We start from the raw sequence: 27452 nt of genomic DNA, 5'->3' as shown, positions 1-27452 counted from the left end.
GTTCAGTTTCATTTATCCTTCACGTCGGATTCGTGGACACATTCCTGCACACATTACAGGCACTGATCAACAAACGCGGATGTGTTACATGTCTAAAGTAGCCTATATAGACAGAATAAACCAGTCTTATAAACTTATACATTTCGCTTAACAACTTAAAATATAATCTGCATGCACAATAAACTACTGTAAAATGTATTTAAATCTCTCGACAGAAAGCTTTTTCCAGGTTTTCATAAAACATTTTATTTTAGTATTTCCAGTAGTCTACATGCCTCAGACTTGGTCGCTAACTCAATGTTCCTCAGTAATCCTCTGCCAACTTACACAGCTGGTTGAACCGGCTCATTCGGTTCTTTTTTAGTTGGACGTGCTACTTCAGCTTTTGCGCCTTGCGTCATCAACCGGGAACTAAAGTTCGATTCAGTTCGATTAATGAACCGGCTCAAAAGAACGATTCATTCAAGAACCGAACATCACTATTATCTAGTCACTATTCAGAAACTACTAGTGTTCTGGACCATTATTTTTAAAGGTGCCCTAGGATGCATTGATACAATATTTTAAATTGTTCTCTGATATCTACATAGAAGGTATGTGGCTTTGGTAAGGGGCAAAAATACTCCATATACAGTTTTAAAGGTCCATTTACAACCCTAGGATTTGTCCCTAGAATGAAATGGTCCATTTTTGCCTTATTTGGAAGGGTCATGAATAATAATGTTGAGCTCTGCTCTGATTGGCTAATTTCAGTAGCTCACACAAGTGCAGTTATTCAGCAAACACAATAGCACAAGCGGCTCGTGAGTCGTGACAGAACTGAACCGACTGAAAGACACTAAGCAGAAAATCTCAAATGGCGATTGCTGAAATGCAGCTTACTTGTTTATTGGTGTTTTCAGATCATCCGCTTGGTTGCCAGATTGCACTTTTTAAGTAAAACACCGGATAGAACAAGTGCTGTTTTAACAGAAAAGCTCTGATTGGGCGGATTTAAATTACTGAAATCTGGCAACCCGCGAGAACGAACACTCGAACGCTCCTCTTTCCCACCCCCGACAAAACCAAAGAGTGCTTTTTGTTCAAGTTTTTATTTTTTAAAATACATTTTAGTCTCGTCTTTTTTCCTCAACGATATTGCATGTTTATACAGTCACAATAAAAAGTTTAAGGATGTGTGTCTCATTTCATCTCGTCTTAGTCATGGAAAAAAAGGTCTCAATGAACATTTTTTGTCATATTTTCGTTAACGAAATTGACTCTAGTCAAAGCAAACGAACAACTTTGAATTAAATCGTTGCGGTATCCGGTTATAGATAAACATCAACCATGCCTGTTGACAGTTCTGTTATGTGGGAAAGCTATGAAAAGTGTTCACATCCCCTGAACAGCCTAGAACATAACATTTATATCCACAATCTGCTGTTTTCACTATATTGTCCTCATCTTCACAATACCTGCAGAAGTTCTGTTGATTCGGCCGTGCAGGTCCACGTTAAAACTGCCTGGCCTTGAACATGGGCTGGTAGGCTATATGCAAATTTGGGGAGGCGTAAATATTAATGATCCCGACTGTTACGTCACAGCCGGTGTTATGTGTGTATTCGCCCGTTTTTTCAGTGGTCTTTTTCAAGCACGAGATTTAAATATGAAGGAGGAAACAGTGGTGTTTGAGGCTCATGGTATGTCAGTTCCATGTACAGAGCTCTTATTATTCAACTATGCCAAGGTAAATACAGTTTTCCATTCTAGGGCACCTTAAAATAATGGTCCAGATCACCAGTAAATCCTGCATAGTGACTAGGTAACACTTGAGTAACTAGCGATGCATTTTATGACTTTATTCAGAGCACAAAGTAATGATTGATTAAGTCTCAGACACACAATAATGTTCTTTATAATCTGTCAGTTAGTTCATATAAATGACGCTAATCTCAAGAAGTAATTATTGATTACTTAACAAGGAACTATCTCCTAAAATTGATCAGATTTACTAATCAGCTTGTTTCGATATTAGTCAATAGTAGTAGCTCAAGTGTTGATGTAGTACTACTCATTAGTCCTGCATTACTTCCTGCATAGTTACTTATTCATGACGGACCATTACTCTAAAGTGATACTGGCCTTCATATTCATGGTGCTTAGTAAAAAGATGAAATTAAACAAATATTTAAAATATACAGTGTTTATGTTGTTTCTGCATTCATTAGGAGATTCCATGTGAAATGATTATATTTAAACGTAAATTACAGAAACTTAAAGAAGTTTTTAAAACGACCGACTTCATGTTATGTTAATTTTATGTTCTAATAGCTAATTTGCAAAAGGAATCAACACAAAAACATGGGATTCGTGTCTTTTAAAAAGACACCACAGCGTTCCCTGTTCGGCACAAGTTGTCATTGCCATCTGGCCTCATATTATTTGCGTATCACATATTAGGACAGATTAAGCACCATGATGCTGAAGGCGCATCTGAAAGTCTGAAATCTGACAACTGCGGCTCTCCATTAAGTTTAGGCAGACTGATGTCATGATAGTTTGTCTCATTACACTATGAGTGATGGACTTAATAAGACAAGAGAGGCGACTGTAGATGTGCAGCCCGAGGACATAGTCTGCTCTTTCCTTTTATATTCTAACAAGTTATCATCTGGACAAGGACAAGGAAAGAGATTTGGAATCTCAAAGCATTTACCATACAAGAAGTCTGGGGTGTCAATCTGTAAAGCAGAGGAGCCTCGTCTTTCAGAGCGTTGCACAAGACAATGATTTGAATTTCAATTGCAGAGACACGCATTAGTGTTTATTGCCTCTTAAAGTGGCATGCGATCTTGTAAAGCCAGCATGTGTGCATGCATATTATACAAGAGATGTTTAGTGAAAATGTCTGTCATTAAATTGCCACTTGAATGTAACTCTTCTCTCCAAAAGATTCGAAAAGGGTCAAAGCATTGCATGCAGAAAAACGCAAATGTCATAATATAGCACAAATCCCATTACAACAAGATGAGAGGAGAGACAATTATGTGGGCTGACGGTTGCTAGGAGACAAGCGAGCCGTCGGCTCCTTGGCAGCTGAAAGCTGTGGTTGCTGGGAGTGAATGAGAGATGTCAAGGACTGAGACATGGTGTAAATAATGGCTCTTTTGCTACCTCTGTGGCGTCATCTATATTGTAAGATTTGTGAATTACGCTCGCCGTGAGGCTTTGTGAGAGCAGAACTTTGCTGGACCGACATCCTTGGTGGTATTATTTTACATCTCTCATCCAACCCGAGCAGTCGAAAACCCACTGAGACGCTGAATAACGAGGGTTACGCAACAAATGCGCTGTATTATTACAGGGGGCGCTTTGACCGCAACGAGGTGATTTTCAAAGCAGCCTTATTCAAGAAAACCTGACCAGCTCCAGCGTGACATAAGATTTATGCAACAACATTAATATTTAGTAGCGAATGATGTAAGCGGGTGTTACGGCATCACTGTAATGAATCAGACACCTGTTTTCTGTTGTTGTTTAAGGCAAGACACAACGGGTAAAAATTAGATATCACCTTACCCAGTTGAATAATCACAGTACATTAAGATTTTCTGAAATGTTATGTTTAAATATGCAAATTTCAATAAAAATACACACAAATTTTGCAGACTTTTCCAGAACATTGGATAAAGCCAGGTTCAAAAATCTAGTTTTATTTTACTGACATTTAGGACTTTTTACAGAGGGATTTGGGGATTTACTTCATAAATCATGAAATAGTGTTTTTAGGAATAATGTGTTGTATAAATCAGGTGAATGATATATGAAGAAACCTGCTTCAGGATATGAATAAAACTGTAAAGTTTGGTGTAAGTGCTGCTGAAGTGGAGATTTTTGGCTCAGTGCAGGAGAAACTCTTTTGAGAGAGATATGTACCTTAATAAAAATCTACAGAAGCAAATTTATAAAGTGTAATAAAATAAACACTTAAAATGTATTTTGGATCATTTCTTTCCAGCAAAATCTCAAAAACAACATTAGTTTTGCGTTACTCTTCCAAAACGGTAGCTCTATTCTTGGCTTGCATGTGTTTTTATCATTCTGAGTATTATTTGTTGTTGTGGACAAGTTTGTCTCCTGTAATGTTTTGCTATGTTATGACTAGACGTCACGTCACTTTCAGAGTAGACCACTGATTATAATGAGCAATGTGGTTTTGTCATGTTGAGTCACATAGCGCCGCTCGATTGCATTGTTGATGTGCTTTCAAAGTCACACTACTATGGCGTTATGAGAAAAGGAGAGGACTTGTCAGCAAATACGTTAAATAAACAATGGGTCTCAATCACGAAGCATTCATAAATTTGTGTGAAAACTGCGTACAAACACTTTCACGAATAAATCATGATTTACGAAATTTACGGAAAAACTGAAACCTCATGTACGCAAATGCACTTTCTCTGTGTGGCCTTAAATACGTGTTAAGAAGTTGCATTTCTTCTTAATACGACTATAATTATATTATAAAACTAATACAATTCGATTTCATAAATATATTTCATCATATACAGTATAAAAAAAGCTGCACTATAGCTTTAGCTGCAAGGTTTCTCTGAATAACGCAGATTTACTCGTATGTACAGCTGGCTAATGAGAGCTCTGTAATCTGGGTCTGTATAAAAGGTTTTCATTGCGTTTGAACTGTTTTTGAGAAGGACACACTTGGCATTGCTTGAGGATCTGGCGAGAGCGTGTTTAGACGAGAGTGGCGAAAGGCTGTAAAGAAAAGGTTGTGCGGAAAGCCCTTATATGGCGATGGTTTGGTGGTCGCTCATTTAGAATACTCCATATTCACTAACATCAGAATGACTTTAAAGGGTTAAGGGGGGGGTGGGTTAAGCGTCTAATGCGGTTTCATGCATTCTGCCTTATTTACACTGTGAAAGAGTTGGTTCTCATGCTAAACATGGCCAAAATTAAAAATAAAATAAAAACAAGTTGGATGTATGACAGACTATTTCTGTGCCAAATGCACTCCTTTTTCGAGTATGGCCCTGTATGACGTCATAAAGGGCGAATTGCTTGTATGGGCACTTCTCCCGGATAAGCGAGTGCACATAACCAGAGCACGAGCAAGAGCGTCATCAAAAAGCTTTGTTCGGGTTACGGGAGCCTTCGGCAGCGCTGTCATTTTGTTTTTAGACCATGAAATCAACAATGTCACTAAAGAAGTGTGTTTTTGGTTGTGTGAGAAAGATAACCTTGTTCAGCTTCCCAAATAACCCAGCGTTAAGGAAACAGTGGATGCAGTTTGTTTTTCCGGAGCAGCAACAGAGTTCTGTGAGTTTGTTGGTTCCCGATCACGAGTCAAAAAACCGCAGACGGCGAGTGAGACTCCATCAAATGTCTGTGTTTTTTTGGCAATGTCAACAACACGAACGTATAGTGAATCAAAAGTTATCCAGGAATAATGGCATGATGTACTTCGCGTGTGTGTGTGTGTCATAGGTGTGTGTGTGTGCTAGTGACTCTTTAGCTCCGCCCACTGCACACCTGCACAAGCTTTGCTGTTTTCGGAAAGAATCTGTACAGCGTATCTGTCTTTTATAAATATGATAAAACTAAAGACTCTTCATAGATATGAAGGATGCAATATAGGCACGCAAGATTAACATGAGACTGTCAGAACCGGTGCGTGTTATGGACCATTTAAGAACAAATTCATGTGCTAACGTTCCTTAGCACAATGTGACAAGTTTCCAGTGATTAAGTCTTTTCACACTAAAAGTTCTGCACGACACAATCACAGTCATTCAGAAAATACTTTCTTTATTAAAGGTGCACTATGTAATATTTTTTCAGTAAAATATCCAAAAATAAAAACACAAGGCCAGTGTTATATATGTTGTTCAGTTGAGTGCTTACAATATCCCAAATATTTCCAACAATTTGTAAATCGTGAGAAAATTGCTATTTTACCCAAGGAACCGGGACGTGTGAGGGAGTCGCCTGTCAATGGCGTCATATCTGCGTTTCCCTCGGTTTTATTTAGCAGAAACGCTTTACTCTTACTGCAGTGCAACAAGTATAATAGCAGCCGCCGAGCGAACGCACAGAGTAACGTCATAACATCATTTTCAACACACTCAGATGTGTCTAATATGATAAACAGAGCTGCGTTACCTCATACCCATGACAGTAAAAGCGGAAGTGGCGCCGGCGACTGTGCCATAAAAAAAGTCCCACTGTTAGCAAGGCGTGAGTTGTGTTCATCTTATGAACAATCGCTCCAGCGGTTCCTCAGCTCCACAACACTCGGTCCTACTCTGCTTCACTACAGTAACGCTAATAATCACATCCACGAACATGATTTCTGCCCGAGTCCTATCCCGATTCTTCTCCACTGACTGTGAGGTGAAGGCCACATGTGCCAAGAGTCTGCGCTCAAACTTTGCTTTGAATAGGCGACCTCTAGCGGAAGAAAAAGTTACATAGTGCAGCTTTAAAAGAAAAATATCAAACTTAAACTTAGAGGGGTCCTATGCTTCCTATGCTTTTTCACTTTAGTCAGAGTGTAATGTTGCTGTTTGAGCATAAAAATTATCTGCAAGGTTACAAAGCTCAAAGTCCACTCCAAAGGGAGATATTTTATTTAACAGTAAACATTTTCCAAGAACTACAGCGAACGACTCGTTTGGACTACAACACGTTTTTTCCGGATCTTGTGAAGTCACATTTTTACTCATTTAAATAATCCCCGTCCACGAAATACACAAAAAAAGGGGACAAGGCCTGGTTGAGCTGCTGCTATGTCAAAGAGTTTTTTCCACCCTGTTTCCAAAACTCATTTGTTTGCCCTTCCTAATACGAAACACTGTTCCTGAACATTATAACCCCAACGTTTCCAGAACCTAAGATGATTACAATTACTAAGATGATTGCCAGGCTCCTGAAACGGAGCAGCTCCCACTTTGTCGGGACAATCTGTTGTTTGTGGATCACAACTTAAAAGTACGTCTTATTGTTTGTAGTTGCGTTTTTTATTAACAGTTTCAATTATACGTTTTATGTTGTGGCTACGATGTAAACAAAGGGCAAAGCTTTGCCTCCATTAGTGTTGATATAGTGTTGTAGCTTTTGTAAGCTCTCGCTTTTGTAAGGTTGTTCACCGGCCCTTAGGAAAATTAACCTTGGTCTTGTGATCCCTTTAAAGGACTATCGTGTTTTTGACCGAACCAAAAACATCAAAACATTTAGCCTAAAGAGAAAAATCACATCTGGAATATGAATTCCATGGAGATCAGCATGAATGCCTTTGAGCATCAACTGTCAACACGTGTGGAAGACTTTCTGTCCGTACGACTGGGCCCGTGGAGAAACCAATCTCACGCATTGCCACCAAAGCGTTAACAAGCCGTCTCTCGCCAGCGATGACACCACACACACCTGAGGCTACACTATTTTAGGTCATCACCCTAGCCACACATGTGGTGATGGACAGCGAACAGTGCCAGTTTGAGCACTGCCAGCTGGGTTCATTATTCACGTTTTATTGCACCAACTACTCTTGAGTCAGTCGTGGAAACCTGGACAGTTGCTGTAAAAACTATAGTGATCTACACATTTATGACGTGAAATTTGCCGGGTTTTACACTGCTACAAAGCCATTAAACCAAATCCACCTTCAACGATACATTTCAAGGCTATCAAATCAGAACAAAAATAAATAAATGTATAGCTGGTCTGTGTACACAAGCAGACTCAGGCGCTCTTTACACATGGCATCAATATCCGTCTCAGGTGATCTGATATACAAGTGCTTATAACAGAATAACAACAAGTGATAACAGTGTTTATACCACAGATGATATGCCGTCACATGCTTTACCTCCAAATGTAGATTCAAACACATGTATGAAGATGGATATAATACCAGATAATTATAATTCTCTCACAATTCTGACTTGTGAGTTTATATCTTGCAAATGAGTTTTGCAAATGAGTTGCGAGATCAAACTGTGTTCGGTAAGAACACAAAAAAAAGATGTGTAAAAAAAGTAAAAATTGTGAAATGTACACTTGAAATTCTGAGAAAAACAACATTATTGTGAGATATTAACTTACAATTGCCAGAAAAAAAGTTTGAGATTTTGCAGCTTCCATAAATTTCAGATTTATGATACGATAATTTTTTATATTTGAAAGCAGATAACCGATTTATTGGCAGATTCTTATATAATTTTTGAGAGCCTGATTTCAAATACAAAAGTCTCACCATTAAAAGCCATTTCCCAAATACATCATATACAGTACTGTAGACACATTAAAGAGCACCAAAACGGTATTTATTGTTGAATTTTGCGATAAAATGGACATAATCTGAAAGCTGAGACGTTGGGCCCTTTCATACGCCCGGCGCAATGTGACGCCAGGCACGACGTAAGTGTTTTTTGCTCGTTTCAGCCCGGCACAGTCTCACATTTTCACATCCAGCACCACGTTGTTTCAATAGCAAAGGCAGTCTCTGTTCAGCTTTCTCTTCATAAATAAATAAATGCATAATCTAGCCTATATTCATAACCGGTGCGCAGGTGTGCATGCGTGGTGAAAATAAATGATGCGCAGCAGAAAACGTGGAGGGAAGTGCTTTGGAGTACCAGGGTCACATTTACTTACTGGAGTAAGATGTTTTTCCATCTCTGGTAAGATAGCAATGATGATAAAGTGTGTTCATTATTAGGGATGCAACCAATCGCAGTTGATCCATAATCTGTATGGAACAGGCCCCACTGTCCGGCATGCATGTGATTCGTTGATTAACTAAGTTTAACCATCATAGAGTGAAAGTTTATCATTTCGACGTGTTTTGTCTTGCCAATTTACACATTCAATTGATTTGCAGAAGAAGAGGCGAAAATCATGACTCGCGCTTTATCTGTGCGCACAGCCGCGCACTCAGAGAGAGAGGCATGTTTCAGCGCTCAAACACCGAATTGATTCCTCTTTCGCGTTTACTTGCGCTTGAACGGCCACATACACACACAATTATGTCTAAATACCCGTCTCTGAAAGCATTTTTGAGCAAGTACATAACCAGTCAGTGTTAAAAACTATCTTTTTACCTTAGCGCCATTCACAACAGTAAGCTTGTAATAATGTGTTATAATTTGAGTGGTACTGGTGGATTTCCAAAGGAAATTAGAGCACGACGCCACTCGTATTTGCGTCATTATGTCACGTCTGTATACATAAAGAAGGAGTCCCGGCTAGTCATAGTATCGAATGTGAGGATGCTGCAGGTGGTGGATCTTTTGTAGCGCTGGAGTAATTAAACGGATTGTAATCCAGAAAGGACCAAACAATAATCAACTGGAGATTCACCCGTAGTCAAAAGCAAAAGATTAGACTATAAGGAAATTGAAATCTACAGGTAACGCTAAATTATGTTTTATTAACAAAGTTCGGGAGGAGCAAGTTCAGATAATTAACACAAGTGGAGAGCACTCAGCCAATCAACGATAAGTATATATATTCAGCAGTCTTATCACCGTTTGTTGAAAGTTTATCAGCATCCCTCCACCACCCCTTCTCCACACTTACATACGGGGGGGGGGGGGGGGGGGTGCTTACTCTGGGTTCGGGCCAAATTCAGAGCTCGGAGCTCTCCTGGACAGCACGGCCAATAACTGTAATTGCAGGTTTCAAACAGAGTTGGCGCCAAAGAGGCAAAACTTACGGACTGCAGCTTTAATAATATAAAATACTGCTTTAACAAAGATGAACCTATATTTAATTTCTACAGTGAACAAAAAGTGTTATTTTGCATTTAGGCCAAACTATTAATTGTTGTAACTTTGTTAGATAGTATTCATCTCTGCTTGTAATAAGCGTATTTGTTCTTATTTTATTACTGACTGTTCACTTGTCTTTAATAATGTTTGAACTTTTCTGTGGTATCGAAGTACTTGAAGTGTGCTTTAAGTAATGTGATGACGAAAGCTTGTAGGATAAGTGTAAAGTATGAGTACCAAGCATCTCCAGGTGCTCCCTTGAGAACCAGACCAAAAAATGCATGTGCACCCCTGCCTATAATAGATTATGATGCAATTTGTATGACTCTGTCCGTCAAAATGACGGACAATGCAGAAATCTAACGCAACCTCTGGAACAAACCCACAATGTGAACCACACTTTATACCCATAGTCAAAAGTCTGGCTATGTCAGACTAAACAGATTTGAACATTTCATAAGCATGTATTAAGATCAATTTTTTATGTTGTCAGAAAGATGGCAAATGGGTGGTGTTGTAATTGCCCTGTTCTTACCTGCTGTCCCAAAACCGTATTTTTCTGTCATAATGGCTACTGATGATAAGGTACTCTGAGCACACAACATCACTACAGAAAGACAAAACCTCAATGGTTTGTATGCCTGTGAGTAGTACAGAGAGAGAATTAGGAAATTACTGATCTGTGGTAATATGTTGAGCAATTTATTGCAGACATTGTTATTGCATGTTGGAAGTTATTACATACACGCTGCTCGCTGGAGGTCCCATATCTTCACCGTCCTGTCCGCACTGCCAGTGACCACCTGCCTCTGACTGTATTTAAATTTGGCTGCTGTGACTTTACGAGAATGACCCGTTAATGTAACCTACAACAGCAAACATACTTATTAATGAGAGGCTGAACAGAATCTCTCCAAACCTGTCAATAACATGTCCATGGCATATTTCAGCTCATAGATAAATAAGACATTATATTTTTATTGCATTAAGAAAAATTAAGACGTACTGTTTTTTTGCATTTATTTTTTTATAATTTCATGACAATTTAATTACCGATTTATGTTGTAATTAGAATGATTTATGAAGGATCCTGTGACACTGAAGACTAAATTACAATTTATAAATTACAATTTTAAAAAAACTTTAGATTTGAGGGCACACATATTCAAAGAGATTCACCCAAACATTTTTTTTTCTCTCTGTCTCTCTTTTCTCTCGCCTTCTCTCTCTCACACACTCACACACACACACACACACACACACACACACACACACACACACACAAGCATGAAATATTCAATAAATTGTACAGCATTTGGCGGCAATTGTCTCTTGTTAAAATAGTCTCCTCTAATATTCAGTCTGACAATTTGGTTTTGAGGGGAACAATTTTGTCTTTTTATGTGGATGCTAAGAATAGGAGCCTTTTCTTGAAGGAGATTCTCATTGCTCTATCTTTTTTATTTCTTAATAATGTTTTTTAATGTTATGTTTTTATTTTCACTTATTTGAATGGTCATATCTGTCCTAGTTCTTTAGCTTTTTTTTATCTGTCCTCTTTATTGTCTCCCTTTCTGACGCACTAGTACATTTTTATATGACATATGGGTCATTCATGTTATGCAGTACCATTTGAACTTTGTACCCTATTAAAAAATATCATTTAAGTAAACAATTCTATAAAAGCATATATCAGAATCCCAGGCACCTTTTTAAAAACTCGCCTCTATGTTCACATAATTGTTATATTTCCTTAAAATAACTAATAAGATTTCCAGCTTTGAAAATTGTGAGATTAATATTTTATACAATATGTTAAAACATATATAATGGGCCATAAAAAGTGTAAGAATGACACATATCTGGACTGTTAGCCTCAGAAATCATGTGAGAAGCTGATTCGTCCACATAAATCTCTCCCACGCCTCACTGTCATGTAAAACACATTGGAATCCAATCAGGCACAGCAATACACAGCTTTAACATGGTTCATACTGGTCTGTCTGATCTGATGATGCTCTAGAGTAATTCAGAGAGACAGACTAACACACGGGAGGTTTGGGTGGGTGAGAGGTACGCTCTGTTACCTTGGGAACGCTGTCCTCTAGCCTCCAAAATAGAGCTGACTTGTCATATGACGCAGCTAAAATCCGAGTGCCCTGATGGAAAAGCACAGTGACACATCCCACAATGCATTAGAGCAGTAACCAACCACAGCATAATCAACTCAACAGCCTTAGAGTAACAGTATCCTTATATTGCGAACAAAGATGCTTCAGTGCCCGAGGGCTCTTATTGTCATAACAGCTCATTGGTACGTGCTAATTAACAATGACTCAGGGAAGTAATCTGGAATGCTCTTCAGATCATCTAAAGGTTTTTTGTCTTCAAAGTAGCAGCCAATCGATCTGTCTTTCCTATATGCAACCTTATTTATTCCCATCCAGACCTGGTCCAGAATTGAGGATTTTCTAAGGCCCTCCTCCTCCCCAGCACCACCTGTCTAGATCTGTTCCAGGATTCTCCTCACTTTACGTGGCACCCGCATGTATCCTAATCCCTGTAATTCTGAGCATGTTTCAGCAGTGAGCCTTCGCTCATGCCAGCAGCAGTGTAGCAGATATAGGGCTAGGTTTACTAAACAGGCAAATTAGCGTGAGAGCACAGTTCCAAAAAAGCGCAGATGGGAGTGGAAAGTGGACGTCGCGCAAATTAAAGAACATTGACACAGCCGGATAATTTCCATAATGACCAAGAGCAGCGCAAATTAGCGTCTGGTTTAAGAGATGCTTTTTTGGGGCAGTAAATAATGAAGCAAACACCAGTAAATTGACGACCTTAGTAAATCATCTTGCATGATTCATTGAAATACTCTCCTCCCATAAAGTTTGCGTCTGAAAGGGAAACTCCTACAAATGCATATGCAATAAAGTCAGCCACAAAAAAAACCCCTGTCCACGCATTTTCAGCGAAATTTTTTCACTGTGTGTGTTTAGTAAATTCTGACTGTCGTTTTTTTACACCAAAAGAGGGTTTGCACTCGCACAAGTTGTTAGTAAATATGGCCCTTAGTCTGCCAGGACCAATCCTACCTACACTCTAATCTAACTCTTAGTAAAATGCTAATGCAATCTATTTTGAGAGTTGTATTGATTGAAATATAATGAACACAATAATTTTTAATATATATTAACTTGACATTGTTTCTTTTTTTTCTAAAATAAAAAAAATAAAAAACTAGCGCTGAAAAGGCGTGGACAGGGTTATTTTTGCGGCTGACCTTATTGCATTACCATTTGTAGGAGTTTCCCTTTCAGACGCAAATTTATGAGAGGAGAGTATTTAAATTAATCATGCAAGGTGATTTACTAATGTTTGCGCTCGTCAATTTACTGGTGTTTGCGCCATTATTTACAGCCCAAAAAAAAGCATCTCTTATACCAGATGCTAATTTGCGCTGCACTTGGTAGATTATGCGTTGTCATTATGGATCGGCTGTGTCTGTGTTCTTTAATTTGCCCGTCGTCAGAAGATCACACACAGAACTTTCCAAACCCTTTTTTTTTTTTTTTTGTGCTCTCACGCTAATTTGCCTTTAGTAAATCTGGCTCGCAGTCCACCATTATTATCAAAAAATATAATCAAAGATTTCAATTGGTTTGTGTGTTTTACAGCAGTCCAGCATTGCAACCAATATCAGTCATGTCTGTTGTGCGCATGAAAGCAGGTGTTTAAATTAGTTAAATCACAACTACCGGTCCTAATGAGTGAATGTGAATCAGTCTGAAGCACAGATACATGTTTTATTTCCCAGTGCGCACAGAAATGATCGCTGCAGAACCTATAGCAAAATGCATGCAATGTAACACACCGAATATAATACAAGCGAGTGACGTGGCAATCTAGAACGCTAACATGACAATCAACAAAGCATAGAGAATTTGTAAGCTTGTGCTGAACTGCAGGGATCATACTGGAAACAGTGTAAACCTGCTGGGACTGACAGCTTCAGTGATTGTTGACCTTTATCTTGTAAAACCCAAAGTATACTTCGTTTTTTATGCATACTCTAGCATATGAGTACAGCTGAACACGTAATCTTTCAAAGTCAAATCTTTGTCTAGTGTCTGCGCAATTATGTTATGTTATGTTAAGTTATGACTGTAAAAATTCTGTGTATTCTTTTAGACTAGAGTCGCGGCTATCTCATAACCCCCTTTTTTTTTTGCAATTTCTGGTATTTTGTTGTTGTTGTTCCGTCTCTTTAGTTTTGTTTTCTACTGTGAAACAATGGCCCTGGCCAGTGTCGCCACCTTGTGTTTAGTGAAAAACAAATGTGCGACCAAATCGGGCGGTGCATGCACACTTTGGGCTGTACTGTCTTTATATAATTTATTCAAACAAAATGATGTGTGTGTGTTTGTACCGTAGGGTCGAACTCAATGCTGGTGATTCCCTCATTACTTCCATCTAACGTCCCTCTGTTCTGAAGAGTTCCTGTGAGGACAAAACACAGCGATATGTTATGTCAAGCCTGGGAATAGTCACTAAATCCTGTTGTGTGTCTATTGACTGCACAATACAGCACATCACATGAGATCACAGTTTATCTACACACAGTGATGCTTGTCCATGCAAAATGTGCTGACATGATGGTGGTGTATTTTGGGTGTTTGCCAGAGCATTGCTCTGTGGTTACTAAAGGGTCTGGAGTGGTTTTTATTGTGTTGCATTCTGACATTCTGGTCTCCACAAAAAGTGATTTTCTTACTCAGCATTTTTATATATATATATATATATATATATATATATATATATATATATATATATATATATATATATATATATATATATATATATATATATATATATATATATAATATACAAACAGAAAAAAACTTTCAAAGGAAAAGGTTTTTCCTTTTTCTTGTTTTAAGAATAAATCTCACTTAGTTTTGATACATTTCTCAGAAAACAAAACTTGCATTTTGCATCTCAAGGTAATGTTTGTTGATGTTAGAGAGAGTGCTGACATCTGCTGGTGGTCACAGGCAGTCACATGTACTGATAAAATCACTTCGTATCACTCGACGTGGCTCTTTATTATCTATCTGAACCCTGTCTATATGGCTAACGCTGTTTCAGATTAGTTTTGTGATGTACCTGCTTCAATGTCCCACAGTTTGATGACTCTGTCAGTCCCTCCTGTAGCCAACAGGTTTGAACTGGTACTGAACCGCACAGCGTTGATTCCCAGCTCATGAGCATCCTGAAACCACAAAACAAACATTAATTTCTAATTCTTTACATTTACATGTATTAGACATTTACAAAGCAACATTACATTTAGGTATACATTTAATCAGTTCATGCATTGAGTGTTATAATCTTTTAAATACCCCTAGCAAAAACCAAAAACAGTGTAGCAACCAAGTAACCACCCAAAATACTCTTCCCTGTCATGCAATCAAACCCATGACCTTGGAGTGAGCACTATATTCTACTTTTTGAGCGATCAGAACACTTTTTTGTAATTAATATTACAAATTAAAATAACTATTGTGTCTTCTATTTGAATTTATTTTAAATGTAATTTATTCTTGTGATCAAAGCTGAATTTTCAGCATCATTCCTCCGGTCTTCAGTGTCACATGATACTTCTAATATGATGATTTACTGCTCAAACATTTCTTATTATTATACATTTTGAAAACACTGATTATCTCTTCATCACGGCACCTGTTAGTGGGTGGGATAAATTAGGCAGCAAGTGAACATTTTGTCCTCAAAGCTAAGCAGGAAAAATGGGCAAGCGTAAGGATTTGAGCGAGTTTGACAAGGGCCAAATTGTGACGGCTAGACGACTGGGTCAGAGCATCTCTCTATCAAAAGTGCTCCAAGGAAGGAACAGTGGAGAACCGGCGACAGGGTCATGGGCGGCCAAGGCTCATTGATGCACGTGGGGAGTGAAGGCTGACCCGTGTGGCTCGATCAAACAGACGAAGCAACTGTAGCTCAAATTGCTCAAGAAGTTAATGCTGGTTCTGATAGAAAGGTGTCAGAATACACAGAGCATCCCAGTTTGTTGTGTATGGGGCTGCATAGACCAGTCAGGGTGCCCATGCTGACCCCTGTCCACCACCGAAAGCACCAACAGTGGCACGTGAGCATTAGAACTGGACCACAGAGCAAAGGAAGGAGGAAGATTTATCCATATCACATGGCGTGTGCAATAATAATTAAGTATCAAATCAGAATATTAGAATGATTTCTGAAGGATCATGTGACACTGAAGACTGGAGTAATGATGCGGGAAATTCAGCTTTGATCACAGGAATAAATAAAAAATAATTAATTAAATTAATTAAAAAAATAATAATAATAAAAATATATATATTACATACATATATATATATATATATATATATATATATATATATATATATATATATATATATATATATATATATATATATATATATATATATATATATATATATATATATATATATATATATATATATATATATATATATACACACATACATATTTAAATAGAAAACACTTATTCTAAATGGTAATTATTTTTCACAATATTGCTGTTTTTACTGTATTTTTGATCAAATAAATGAGACTTCTTTCAAAAACATTAAAATTCAACAAATAAAATTCCAAACTTTTTTCTTGTGTACCCCTGCTCACAGCTTTTAGTCTGGACAGACAAATTACTTGATGAAAAATGAGTGAAAACGTATATCGTGTCAGTCCTGCTGTCAGAAGCTTTAGCTTTGCTGCAGGAAAATGATTACCGTATTTATACAACATGTTATTTACATGGCACTTCAAGGTATAATCTTGTTCAAAAACATTCATTTAACATGGTACTAGTCCAAATACCATGGTACAACAACGGTACTTTTAGTATAGGCATGAATAACCATGCGTCTGGTTTTGAGGAACTTCACCACCTTCTGTTTTTACCACAGCACAAACAATAATAATAGCTGTCATGCTCAATGTTATTTTCATACAGTGCACTAATGTGAAACTAAAGAAGGGGAAGAAACTTTATTAAGGTGTAAATACAAGCAGTGTATTACTTAACACTCAAAGAGGAATTTAAACTGTGGATGAGCAATATTTTACCATTAAGAATACAGCAATCTGAAAAAAAAAATATTGTGGAAAAAAAAAAAATTATGAAATGGTATTTAAATTCTGACAACAGGAAATGCAAATCAGTAATTGTGACATGTCCATTTAAGGAAGTGGCAAATCCTCTCCATACCACAACTAGAGCTGGTTCCTGCTGTCAGCCATTCAAATGAAAATGTGTGGCTGCGCATGACAGAGCTGCAGTGTGCTACAGAAAGACACTGTTTCACAGCGACACACAGACGCTTTGTTCCACAGTCACATCATCCACAGACCACCAGCCACCACTCTAGCGGATGTGCTTGTAAAATATCATTAAGATTTGATCCCTTACATAATATGACCCCACAAGGATAAATATTGTCTATTTAGCCAATCACTCCCTCTACTAGTCCATCCACACAACTGTTTCCTCATCATTTTAACAAGGTTATATGTGACCCTGGACCACAAAACCAGTCCTATGGGTCAATTTTGATAAATACATTTTGAATTTTGTTAGGATAGGATTGATAATTTGGCCGAGATACGACTATTTGAAAATCTGGAATCTGAGGGTGCAAAAAAAATCTAAATATTGAGAAAATCGCCTTTAAATTTGTCCAAATGAAGTCCTTAGCAATGCATATTACTACTAATAATACATTTTTTATATATTTACGGTAGGACGTTTACAAAGTATCTTCATGAAACATGATCTTAATATCCTAATGATTTTTGTCATAAAAGAAAAATCAATCATTTTGAATGAAATGCCAACAATGAATTGCCACAAATATGCCTGTGCGACTTATGGCTGGTTTTGTGGGCCAGGGTCACATATAGGTTTCTGCTTGTTTTATAGCCCAACAGGACCATAATATCAACATGTAACATAGCAACACAAAGTATGTGAGAAATATGTATAGTTGTTGCTCATGTAAACAGTAACACGCACCAGTGTAAAGATTGCCTTGGTTGGGACTCTGGCAGCCAGACAGACTCCTAATGGTATAAAGAGATCTTCATCTGACCTGCACACTGATTTACCTCTAATCTTCCTCCTGGACACACAAACAACAGAACAACGATCAATAATACTTATGGCTAGTACATCTTATATATACACAGGATAAACTGAGTTACAGTGTTGGGGGTAACAAATCACAAGTACCATGTGCTACATAAATCACCGTTCTTTTTGGAAGCAATGGGTAGTGAATTGAATTTACTTCTACAGCATACACAATTTCAAACTAAATCAGGCCAAAACGTTCATTTCGAGTTCGTCTTGGGAGTTCAAAAAGCTGGTAAACACCTTTGAACTATCATTGGTCAAAGCAGATTATGTAATAGGTGTGACTCTGAGGCTCCGCCTTCTTTGAGGTGGAAGTCTCGGTAAAACATGAACACTCTGAAGAGCGGCTTTATGGTAGAAACTGAAGTTACTTCTAATTGAAAGCATGTTTAATACTCTAAAGCTGCTTGTAACAAAGTCACTTGAAATCTACGTGGGGAAATCTTTCACAGTCACATGGACTCCTATTGAAATGACTGGACTGTGAACGGGAAAATATGATTGTGTTTCATATGTATGTTATATTTTAATCATAATTCTCATATTATGGTAATCATAAACAGACTAGTTTGTAACGCAAACAGTTTTGCGGTTTACTGCACTTCTAGTTATTTACATGCTAATAAATCCAAAGTCTTTCACTTTCTGAGGAAATATCATTCCGTGTTGCAAAATAAGGTGGATAGCAACTATTGCAAAGTAACTAATGCTGCCTCCACATGCTATCGGAATTATCTCATATGCGAGTTTCATAATCAGAAATTGGACATTGAAGCCCTAGTCGTATTTCAAGACGCTTCGAGATAAATTGGATACCCGAGTTCCCAAGATGGCCGTGCCATAAACTTTAAACATTGAGGAGGGGAGAATGATTGCTGCTGTGACTGCTATTCTTTATCGGTCTTTGTCAGGTGATGTCACACTCGTGAGAACGGAAGTGCATTATGGGTGGAGCCGCCATTTGCAAGGTATCAATGCTGTGAGGTTCTGTTGTTAGAGAGTTGTGTTTTTGATTCATTTCTTTTCAGTGATAAAATGGTATGTGTTATTGTGTTGTGTGAGAGGCTGCAATAGTAAGTCTCATGACAGAAAGGGTCAAAAACTAAAGTTTTTTTAGCTTTCCCACTTTGAAGAAACGAGGTGTCGGATGGCCTGGGTTGCAGCGGTGCGACTCAAAAACATCACCGTTGCAAACATATCTCCGAATGTACTATAATAAAACACACTTTTAAATTCTACATACATTGATTTACAGTTTGTTTCATGATGATGACTTGTTTTATTGGAACATTGTTTCTGTTTTATTGTGGTTTGTTTGTTTAATTGATACAATTAAGAACAAAAATGCATGGAAAGTGGGCAACTTAGTATTAAATAATTAAAAATTCTTCCTACTCGCAGCACGTTTAAACTAAACAAGCCATCCTTAATCATTAATAAATTATACAGTTAACATGACATCATTATCATTACAGCAAGCCCACCTTTGCTGATACTGCTGTGTTGTCGCAGTCCTGCAGTCGGAATGTAAATAAATCCTGTACCCAGCCATTGGTGAAATGTCCGTGGGCTTCAAGAGATTTATAGTTTTTAAAATGTTCACTGGTATATCTGCTTATACCATACACAAGATAGTTGAGTGTCGAGGTATGAGGATGGAGGTAGCAATGCGGGGCTAGTGCTCCAACTTCAGTCAGCTCATATGGATGCATGTTCTGAAAGGATGACATTTTTTCCAAAATAACGGCCCCTAGCATCTGTATTGAGTTAATCGCGGTATGGCTTTTTCTCATTTTTCTTTTGCTTCTCCAGTTTTGCAAGTTATTTATGTGTGATCTCTACTCTTAAAATATCTTAAATACGAGTCAGTCAGTAGCGATACCTCAAAAATGGCGCGTGGTGACGTCACACACAACAAACCCACGTGACTGACAAAGACAGATTAGTTTTTTTCAGAACAGCGACATCGCATTATAATTAAAGTAGTGCATATTTACAATAAGTGTATTGTATGGTTTATACTAGGGTTGTCAAAAGATTAATCGCGATTAATCGCATCCAAAATACAAGTTTGTGTTTACATAATATATGTGTGTGTACTCTGTTAATTATTATTTATATATAAATACACACACATTCATGTATATATTTAAGAAATATTTGCATGTATTTACATTTATATAATATATATAAATATAAATGTTTTATATATAAAAATAATATTTTTTTCTTAAATATATACATGCTTGTGTGTGTATTTATATATAAATAATAATTAACAGAGTACACACACATATATTATGTAAACACAAACTTTTATTTTGGATGCGATTAATCGCGATTAATCTTTTGACAGCCCTAGTTTATACGTAGCGAAAATAGCCTGTATTTGATCGAAATTCCAGAATTGTCTGCTTACAGATAGTGCGGTGAATGTTTAAATGGTTGTCAACGAATGGGATGCTACATTTTATTACAAATTAAATATCTTCAATACACTTTGGCTTTAATAAAGATTTCCCCAATAAATAGGCAAGAATAAACCTGGTCTCTTCCCTCATCCCAATTCATTTTGACAGCTAAGCACTTGAACGCAACAAACTTGTAATCACGACTTGAGAAGTGGGAAGTAGGACATTCCCGATAGCATGCGAAGGCAGCATAATTACTGTAAATCGGCACATCCGTTGTATGAATCGTGATGGTTCAAAAATGTACATAATGACATTATGCCGGGCGTAGAGTAAAGGTGCGTTCACGCCATTCCGGAATTACCGGAATTACCAGCGTTCACGTCTTTGTGGAACTCGTAATTACAACTTGTAAACTCAGAATATTTTGAAATCTCCGAGTTGTACAACGTTATCGCTGGAATGCATAATTACAACAACATGAACAGCTCAGAGTAGAATGCCATGGGTTGTCATCTTGTGATTATGTTATGCCGTGAACGCAGCATAATAATAACGTTTCTCATTAAGGTGTAGCTGTATATGTTTCTGTGTCAGGGAGGTACTTGTCTCAAGCCAAAAAAATAGCATTTTGAAAAGCATCAAACTTGCTTAGTTTGTTTTCTAAGTAATGAAATAAGTTACTTTTAAAAGTAACATTCCCCAACACTCCCAACTTAAGGCCTGTACACACCGGGACGAATATCGCGCGCGCTTATCGCCAGCGTTTTTCGTGACGTTTTTCGGCGTGTCTTGAGTGTTCACACCCAAGCGATTTCCACTGGCGATTACGCTTCTTCCACTACGCTTCTGACACTCGCTTGTCACACAGAAAAAGAGGAGAGACAGTATTTACGTGCTTGCCAAAACCACAGACATATTATGTCTATGGTCAAAACCATTCACACACTTTTTGCTAACTGGCAAGCAGCATTAGCAGTTCATCTTCTTCTTTGTCTACTTACTACTTCTTCGTCGTATCAATGTGTGCTCGGCAAGACCGTTTTGTGCTTGAGCGCCACCAAGTCGTGTTTTACTGTCACTTCAGCAGCTCCAGGCACGTGAACAAAAGCGCGGATCTCATTGGTCGGCCGCTTTTTAACGCGCCACGTCAAAATAAAAAAACAAACCCGAGGCGTTTTTTTTTTTAAATGACGCTTTTACGCCTGACATTTTACGCGTCGATGTGCACACTCACATTGGCGCCCATTGTTTAGTCACGAGGCGTTAAACATCGGCGACAAACGCGCGCGAAAATCGTCCCGGTGTGAACAGGCCTTTAGGCTACACAGTTATACATCAGAGCTTTAAGGGCTTTTAAGAAAACTTACTCAAAGAGTCCTCTGATGGAGCTGATGATGCGCGGGGACGTAGCTGAAGCAGACCTGAGGAAAAATGACAAGTTGACACTGAGAAAAACTAATCTGAACAAATGAAAGAACTCTGAGATGGAAGATCAAGAATCACTGTAATAAATATAGCTGCAAGCAGCAATTATTGGGCCCAAGCACAAAAAAGCTCATGAGTTATGGAAGCAATGAGTTATGCAGAGCAACTGCAACAATGAGTAATCAAAGACATTTTAGATTATTTTAGTCAAAATGGCTGAAAAATCACAAATACAATCACAAGTAATATGATTAAATTGCTTAAAACCTTTTGACTAGGGATGCACCGAAATGAAAATTCTTGGCCGAAACCGAAAAAAGAGGAAACCAAGGCCGAAAACCGAAACACCGAAATAAATTATGCCAATTATTAGTACCATTGCATTTATGGCCATGACTGTGTACTAACTTTACTCAAATCAAGGCATTGCAATTGCATAAATTAATATTAAAGTTTCAAAGAATAAATCAATTACAAATTATGCCAATATTTATTTAGCACATTGCAACAATGCACAGTATAAAATAAAATTCAAACTAAAATGTTTAACTTGACCCCACTCATTTGTACATTAAATAATAATGTACAGGCCTACAGAAAGGTTTTAAAATTAAATGTTCTCATAAAAACAAAGTGCATTTAGGTCTAGTGCATTTTAAATTTTTCTCTGTAGGACTACTACAAGAAAGTGCATTCAGAACAAGTGCATTAGGTCTAATAATCAACACTCAAATAACATAGTACACAAACATGTAAACTTCACATAAGGCAGTTTTTGCAATAACTTCTAAATCTGATTATAAAATAGTTTTTTTTTTATCCAATTTGTTATTGAAATATGATCATTTATACACAGTGTCTGTGTATAATTCATGACAGGTTTATTTAAACATACATGAAATAATCAAGATATCATTAACAGGTTAAGTAGAATATAATGAATATAACGGCTAATATAGGTCATATATTTAGTGAAAGAGTTGATTTACTCTAGTGAATAAAATTCTGTTGACACTGAATGACTGCCTGAGGTAAATGTGATGCTAAAGTTAGTTTACAGCAGTTATATTGACGTCTTTCCGTTGAAACACTGATTGAGCGATTACACCACATATGATACGTGACAGTAAGCTGTAATGTATCCTCAACACACCTTAGATGTTCATTCATGTTTATTCTTAAGGAAGAGATGATGGATCGCGCTCACAGATGATCGCGCTCACGTGCGCGCGCCACCGCTTGAACTGTGATGTGATCAGTGATGCCACATTAAAGAGCGTCAAAACGGCATTTATCGTTAGAATTTCGTGATACATGTTGATCGATGTTGGTGTGGGAACTCGGATTGAAGTGTGTTCCGCGCTTAAAACATGCCACTGTTAAAGATTGCATTCAGAAACTGTTGGGTTTCACAGTGAAGTCTGTTCCTCTTCTCATCGAGAACATGAACAGCTCTGAGCTCTCGCTGTCAGTGCTTGTGCATGGAGCAGACGTGGGTGTTTCTCAGATATACTGAAATACGTCCTCACCGCAGACATGTTGCTTCAGACAAGCATGTGCAGGTCGCGGTTTCTGTTTGCGTCATCACAACATTTCGGCCATGTTGTTTCGGTGATAAAAGTCTTTCGGCCGAAAATCTGGGCCATTTTCGGCCGAACATTTTCGGTGGCCGAATATTCGGTGCATCCCTACTTTTGACCAAATAGATGTTGGTGGCCAGTGTGAGCAGACAATGACACATAAAAAAGTCGCCATCAAATCAAAATAGCTGATATGGGAAAATTGGATATCATTTGACTCATCTGTATGCTGCACTAAATCGAAATGATTTTTGGGAAAACTGTTCAGAAGTTATAAGCAAAAATAAAATAAATAATATCTCCTGTGCCGAAACTCTGCATGTAGCCTCTGGTCATGCTTGTGATGACATGTACCAATGTGTCGCATTCAATCGAATTTGTTTGCACGTTATTCAAGAGCATTTGGGTGTGGCGAGCAGCGAGGCTGAGGGACCGTGAGGATCTGATGAAGCGTCTAGGAGGAGTTCGAAAAAGTATGTTTTTCAGAAAATTCAAAATGGCGGCAAAATCGAATCATCTTGAGCCAATGAATCAGAGGAAACATAATTTTGTCTTTAGCCCTTATGGTTCAAAAGTTATTAGCACAAACAGTTGGTGGTGCTAGAGGGATTGAGTTAGAGACTCCAAAATTGCTGCGGTTAATGTTCAGACAAAGAGGAAGAAGGAAGAAGAAGAAGAAGAAGACTAATGGATCCAATAGGTATCCATTACCTTCAGTGCTTGGCCACTAACTATTCATAAACGGCACTTCTAGCATATGTGTTACCTGAAAAGTGGTCCATGGGATCTCTCGACTTTCTCTGCAGTTTCACATTTGGGGGATGATGGTTTGGAGGGTGACACATTTCCAGACTCTCTGACAAGCAAAACCATCAATGAAATATCTCAGAATAAAAACGCAATTCATGATGATCCAAACGTTGACTTTATAGTGTTGTTGATGCTGCCCTCATATGCTGATGAAAGAAATAGTTAATCTAAAAATCACTTACTCACCCTCATGTCATTGCAAAGCAACATGACTTTCTTTCTTTTGTGAAACACAAATACATGAATAACATTTCTCCTTTTGTGCTTCACAGACGAAACAAGTTCTAAGGATTTTTGGATCGACATGAAGTCAGATCAACGCTGCAGTGTCACTTTATACAGTTGTTACTTACTCATTAATATTCACATTCGTACTGGCAGCCATCTGAAGCTCTTTGTGAAGACTGGCCTCTCTGGCTCTAAGAAACAAGAGGAAATGTGATCAAGAAGGATGTGGTGTTTATGGAATTTGCTCTCAAGATTTGGGAAAAAAGGAAATTAGCTGCCAGCAGAAAAGCCCAGCAGTGGAGAGAATGTGCTCAGTGAACTTTGAAATTTGGCTTTTGTTTAACAAAACACCAATTCATTAACTACATTAACCATCTTCCAAGCTATTGACTTAACACATAATGTTTCTACTGTTGTGTGACAACAGCCTTTGAGTCTTATTCGTTGCTGACAGATGTTGTGTACAGTAAAATGACCTCAAAAAGAATATAAAAACTATTAATAAATGTAGAACATTTAGCTCCCACACTGTAATGAAAATCCTCCCATTAAGGCACATCTCTTGCACTAAACAGTAGGTTAATATACAATCTAGGTAGTGTTTTGCTCACAATGACTTGCAAAATTTCCAGTATTGGAAGAGCCTTTTTCGTCTGAACTCTCACCATGGTGGAACGAGTTAATTAATGCAAACAACAAACAGCTATGCATATAGGACAGATAATAACCTCCAATCATTTTTAGCTGTTTGAGTGTAAAACTTCAAAAGTGCATGATATGGTAATGAGCATTTCTGACACGAACTGTAAGCTGTCGACCAATCAGAGCAGAGTAGACCAATCACAACAGACTGGGCCATCTGACCAATCAGAGCAGAGTAGACCAATCACAGCAGACTGGGCCATCTGACCAATCACAGCAGAGTAGACCAATCACAGCAGACTGGGCCATCTGACCAATCAGAGCAGAGTAGACCAATCACAACAGACTGGGCCATCTGACCATTTAGAGCAGAGTAGACCAATCACAGCAGAGTAGACCAATCACAGCAGAGTAGACCAATCACAACAAACTGGGCCATCTGACCAATCACAGCAGAGTAGACCAATCACAACAGACTGGGCCATCTGACCAATCAGAGCAGAGTAGACCAATCACAACAGACTGGGCCATCTGACCAATCAGAGCAGAGTAGACCAATCACAACAGACTGGGCCATCTGACCAATCAGAGCAGAGTAGACCAATCACAACAGACTGGGCCATCTGACCAATCACAGCAGAGTAGACCAATCACAACAGACTGGGCCATCTGACCAATCAGAGCAGTATGACTGACTTGTGTCAAACACAAAAGCAGATATTGAAATAATTCAATAAAAGTCAATGCGGTTCAAAACAGAACTAGATCAAAATATGATGTCTAATTGACCTATCGGTAAGCCCCTCCCATCGAACGCCGATGAGCCAATGGCAGTTGAGTATCAGTTGCGCTGGGACCGGAACTCGGACATCTTTAGGTGTCTGCTCCATAGAGATGCATTGGAAAATCCGAAGCTGTCATCGGTTTGATGGTGTTTATGCTACAAAAATGGTAAACGTCGTGCCTGAGGTCCTGCAACACTGATTCCAGGTGTCCTGAGAGGATTTTCTGGTTGTCACCCTCTAATTAAGTTACTATTAAAGTTAGTAATTCCCTGCTAACGTACAAACCGACTAACTATAACTAACTGTTCTCATGCATGTGGGTCAGAAACACGAAGGTCTACATTTCTACATATGTTTAAAGGTCTGCATTATCTGTCTTATAAGAAGGACCACTATTTTGACGGGTGTTATTGTCAACGGGTAGTAAAGGAAGAGCTCGCACGCAGTTTATCGGAGTTGTGTTGCAGATACAAAGTTCACCAGTTATTAACTGCACCCCCGAAAAGACAAAAGGTCTGTGTATACGTTTGTTTACTGTGAGTGTTTTTGTGTAATTTGCTGTGTATGTTAATGGTAATGCCACGGAGAGAGGGCTAGAGAGAGAGAGTTTGTGAATGAGACGTTAAGGCGCACATATGCTTTGTTTGTTCAGCTCTTACGATGATTTTTTGAGTGAAAAACGATGTAATAAACTTCATAAACCATCAGTAAAGTTTGGCCATCATTCGGACGGGGTATACGCTACATTCTGTGTTCAAAAACATCTTGGGATAAGGTTTTAACACGGACAGCTGTACATTGTAAGATATAGCAACTCCGTTTGTTTGTCCGAGTTAGCAACAGTAACTAAGGGGGGCGGGGCTTGCCGATAGGTCAATTGTTGTGTGTGACCCCTCTCCCCCCTCTGACCTCACTCTCTTCTCATTACGATGGTTCATGCGGACAGCGGCCTGCTGTTTTATTTGGATCATGTTCTCCAGGATCTCTGCGCTGTGGAGTTTCTCCTGTCGGTACGTCCTCTCCATGTTCTGGTGCCGCTCCAGCAGAGAATCATATTCTTGTTTTAGGAGTCGGTTTCCAGTCTGCACCTCGGCCACACGTTCCTGAAGCGAACTGTGCTCTGAGGCCAGACTACTGAGATGCTTCTGGACCTCGAACAGCCTTATTAAAAAAAGAAAAAAATGAATTATAGATATGCAAGATGCATGATAAACTGTTCCCACTTTCTAATACTTCAGGAATGTGATTAGAGATATATGGCAGTGTCTTTTATTCTGTACAGTAAAAGTGGTGAAGCCATTATGAAGCTTTGTGACCAACATTTAGCACATTATTCACTGATAATCACGGGCAATAGCTTGAGGATGAGTAAATGGCACTTTCCACATACAAGACAGAAAATATGATTCACTTTTTTCTCTTTTTCTAAGTGTCAGTAAAACTAGGCTTAATCTTATGAAAATGTTTGCTGTAAACATTGGGAGGTCAAACGAAAAATTTAATGAAGTGTTTATTTATTTTGCATTCATTTTATATTAGGCTAAAAAAAATTGCAACCTGGTTACAGCTAAAGTTTAAATGCC

The 27452-nt window shown here is 38.2% G+C and overlaps 1 protein-coding gene across 4 annotated transcripts in view; it reads right to left on the bottom strand.

The window, feature by feature from the left end:
- The window catches only part of atg16l2 (ATG16 autophagy related 16-like 2), a 63433-nt gene that overhangs the window by 23284 nt on the left and 12697 nt on the right, over positions 1–27452 (bottom strand). For 3 of the 4 annotated variants that reach the window (XM_079824647.1, XM_079824646.1, XM_079824649.1), the window contains exons 5-15: positions 26779–27030; positions 24568–24633; positions 24171–24260; positions 21767–21820; positions 17866–17971; positions 16920–16937; positions 14937–15042; positions 14200–14270; positions 11861–11932; positions 10519–10639; positions 10309–10414 (exon numbers count right to left, since the gene is read on the bottom strand). In XM_079824647.1, the coding sequence (XP_079680773.1) occupies positions 10309–10414; positions 10519–10639; positions 11861–11932; positions 14200–14270; positions 14937–15042; positions 16920–16937; positions 17866–17971; positions 21767–21820; positions 24171–24260; positions 24568–24633; positions 26779–27030 (1062 nt within the window). The remainder of the gene's footprint in view (positions 1–10308; positions 10415–10518; positions 10640–11860; positions 11933–14199; positions 14271–14936; positions 15043–16919; positions 16938–17865; positions 17972–21766; positions 21821–24170; positions 24261–24567; positions 24634–26778; positions 27031–27452) is intronic. The other variant, XM_079824648.1, reaches the window with a different exon arrangement.

The sequence above is a fragment of the Gobio gobio genome, assembly GCF_949357685.1.
Source record: "Gobio gobio genome assembly, chromosome: 8".
Taxonomy (NCBI): Eukaryota; Metazoa; Chordata; class Actinopteri; order Cypriniformes; family Gobionidae; genus Gobio; species Gobio gobio.
Note: the sequence above shows the minus strand (reverse complement) of the source record. Positions and strands in the feature narration are given on the sequence as shown.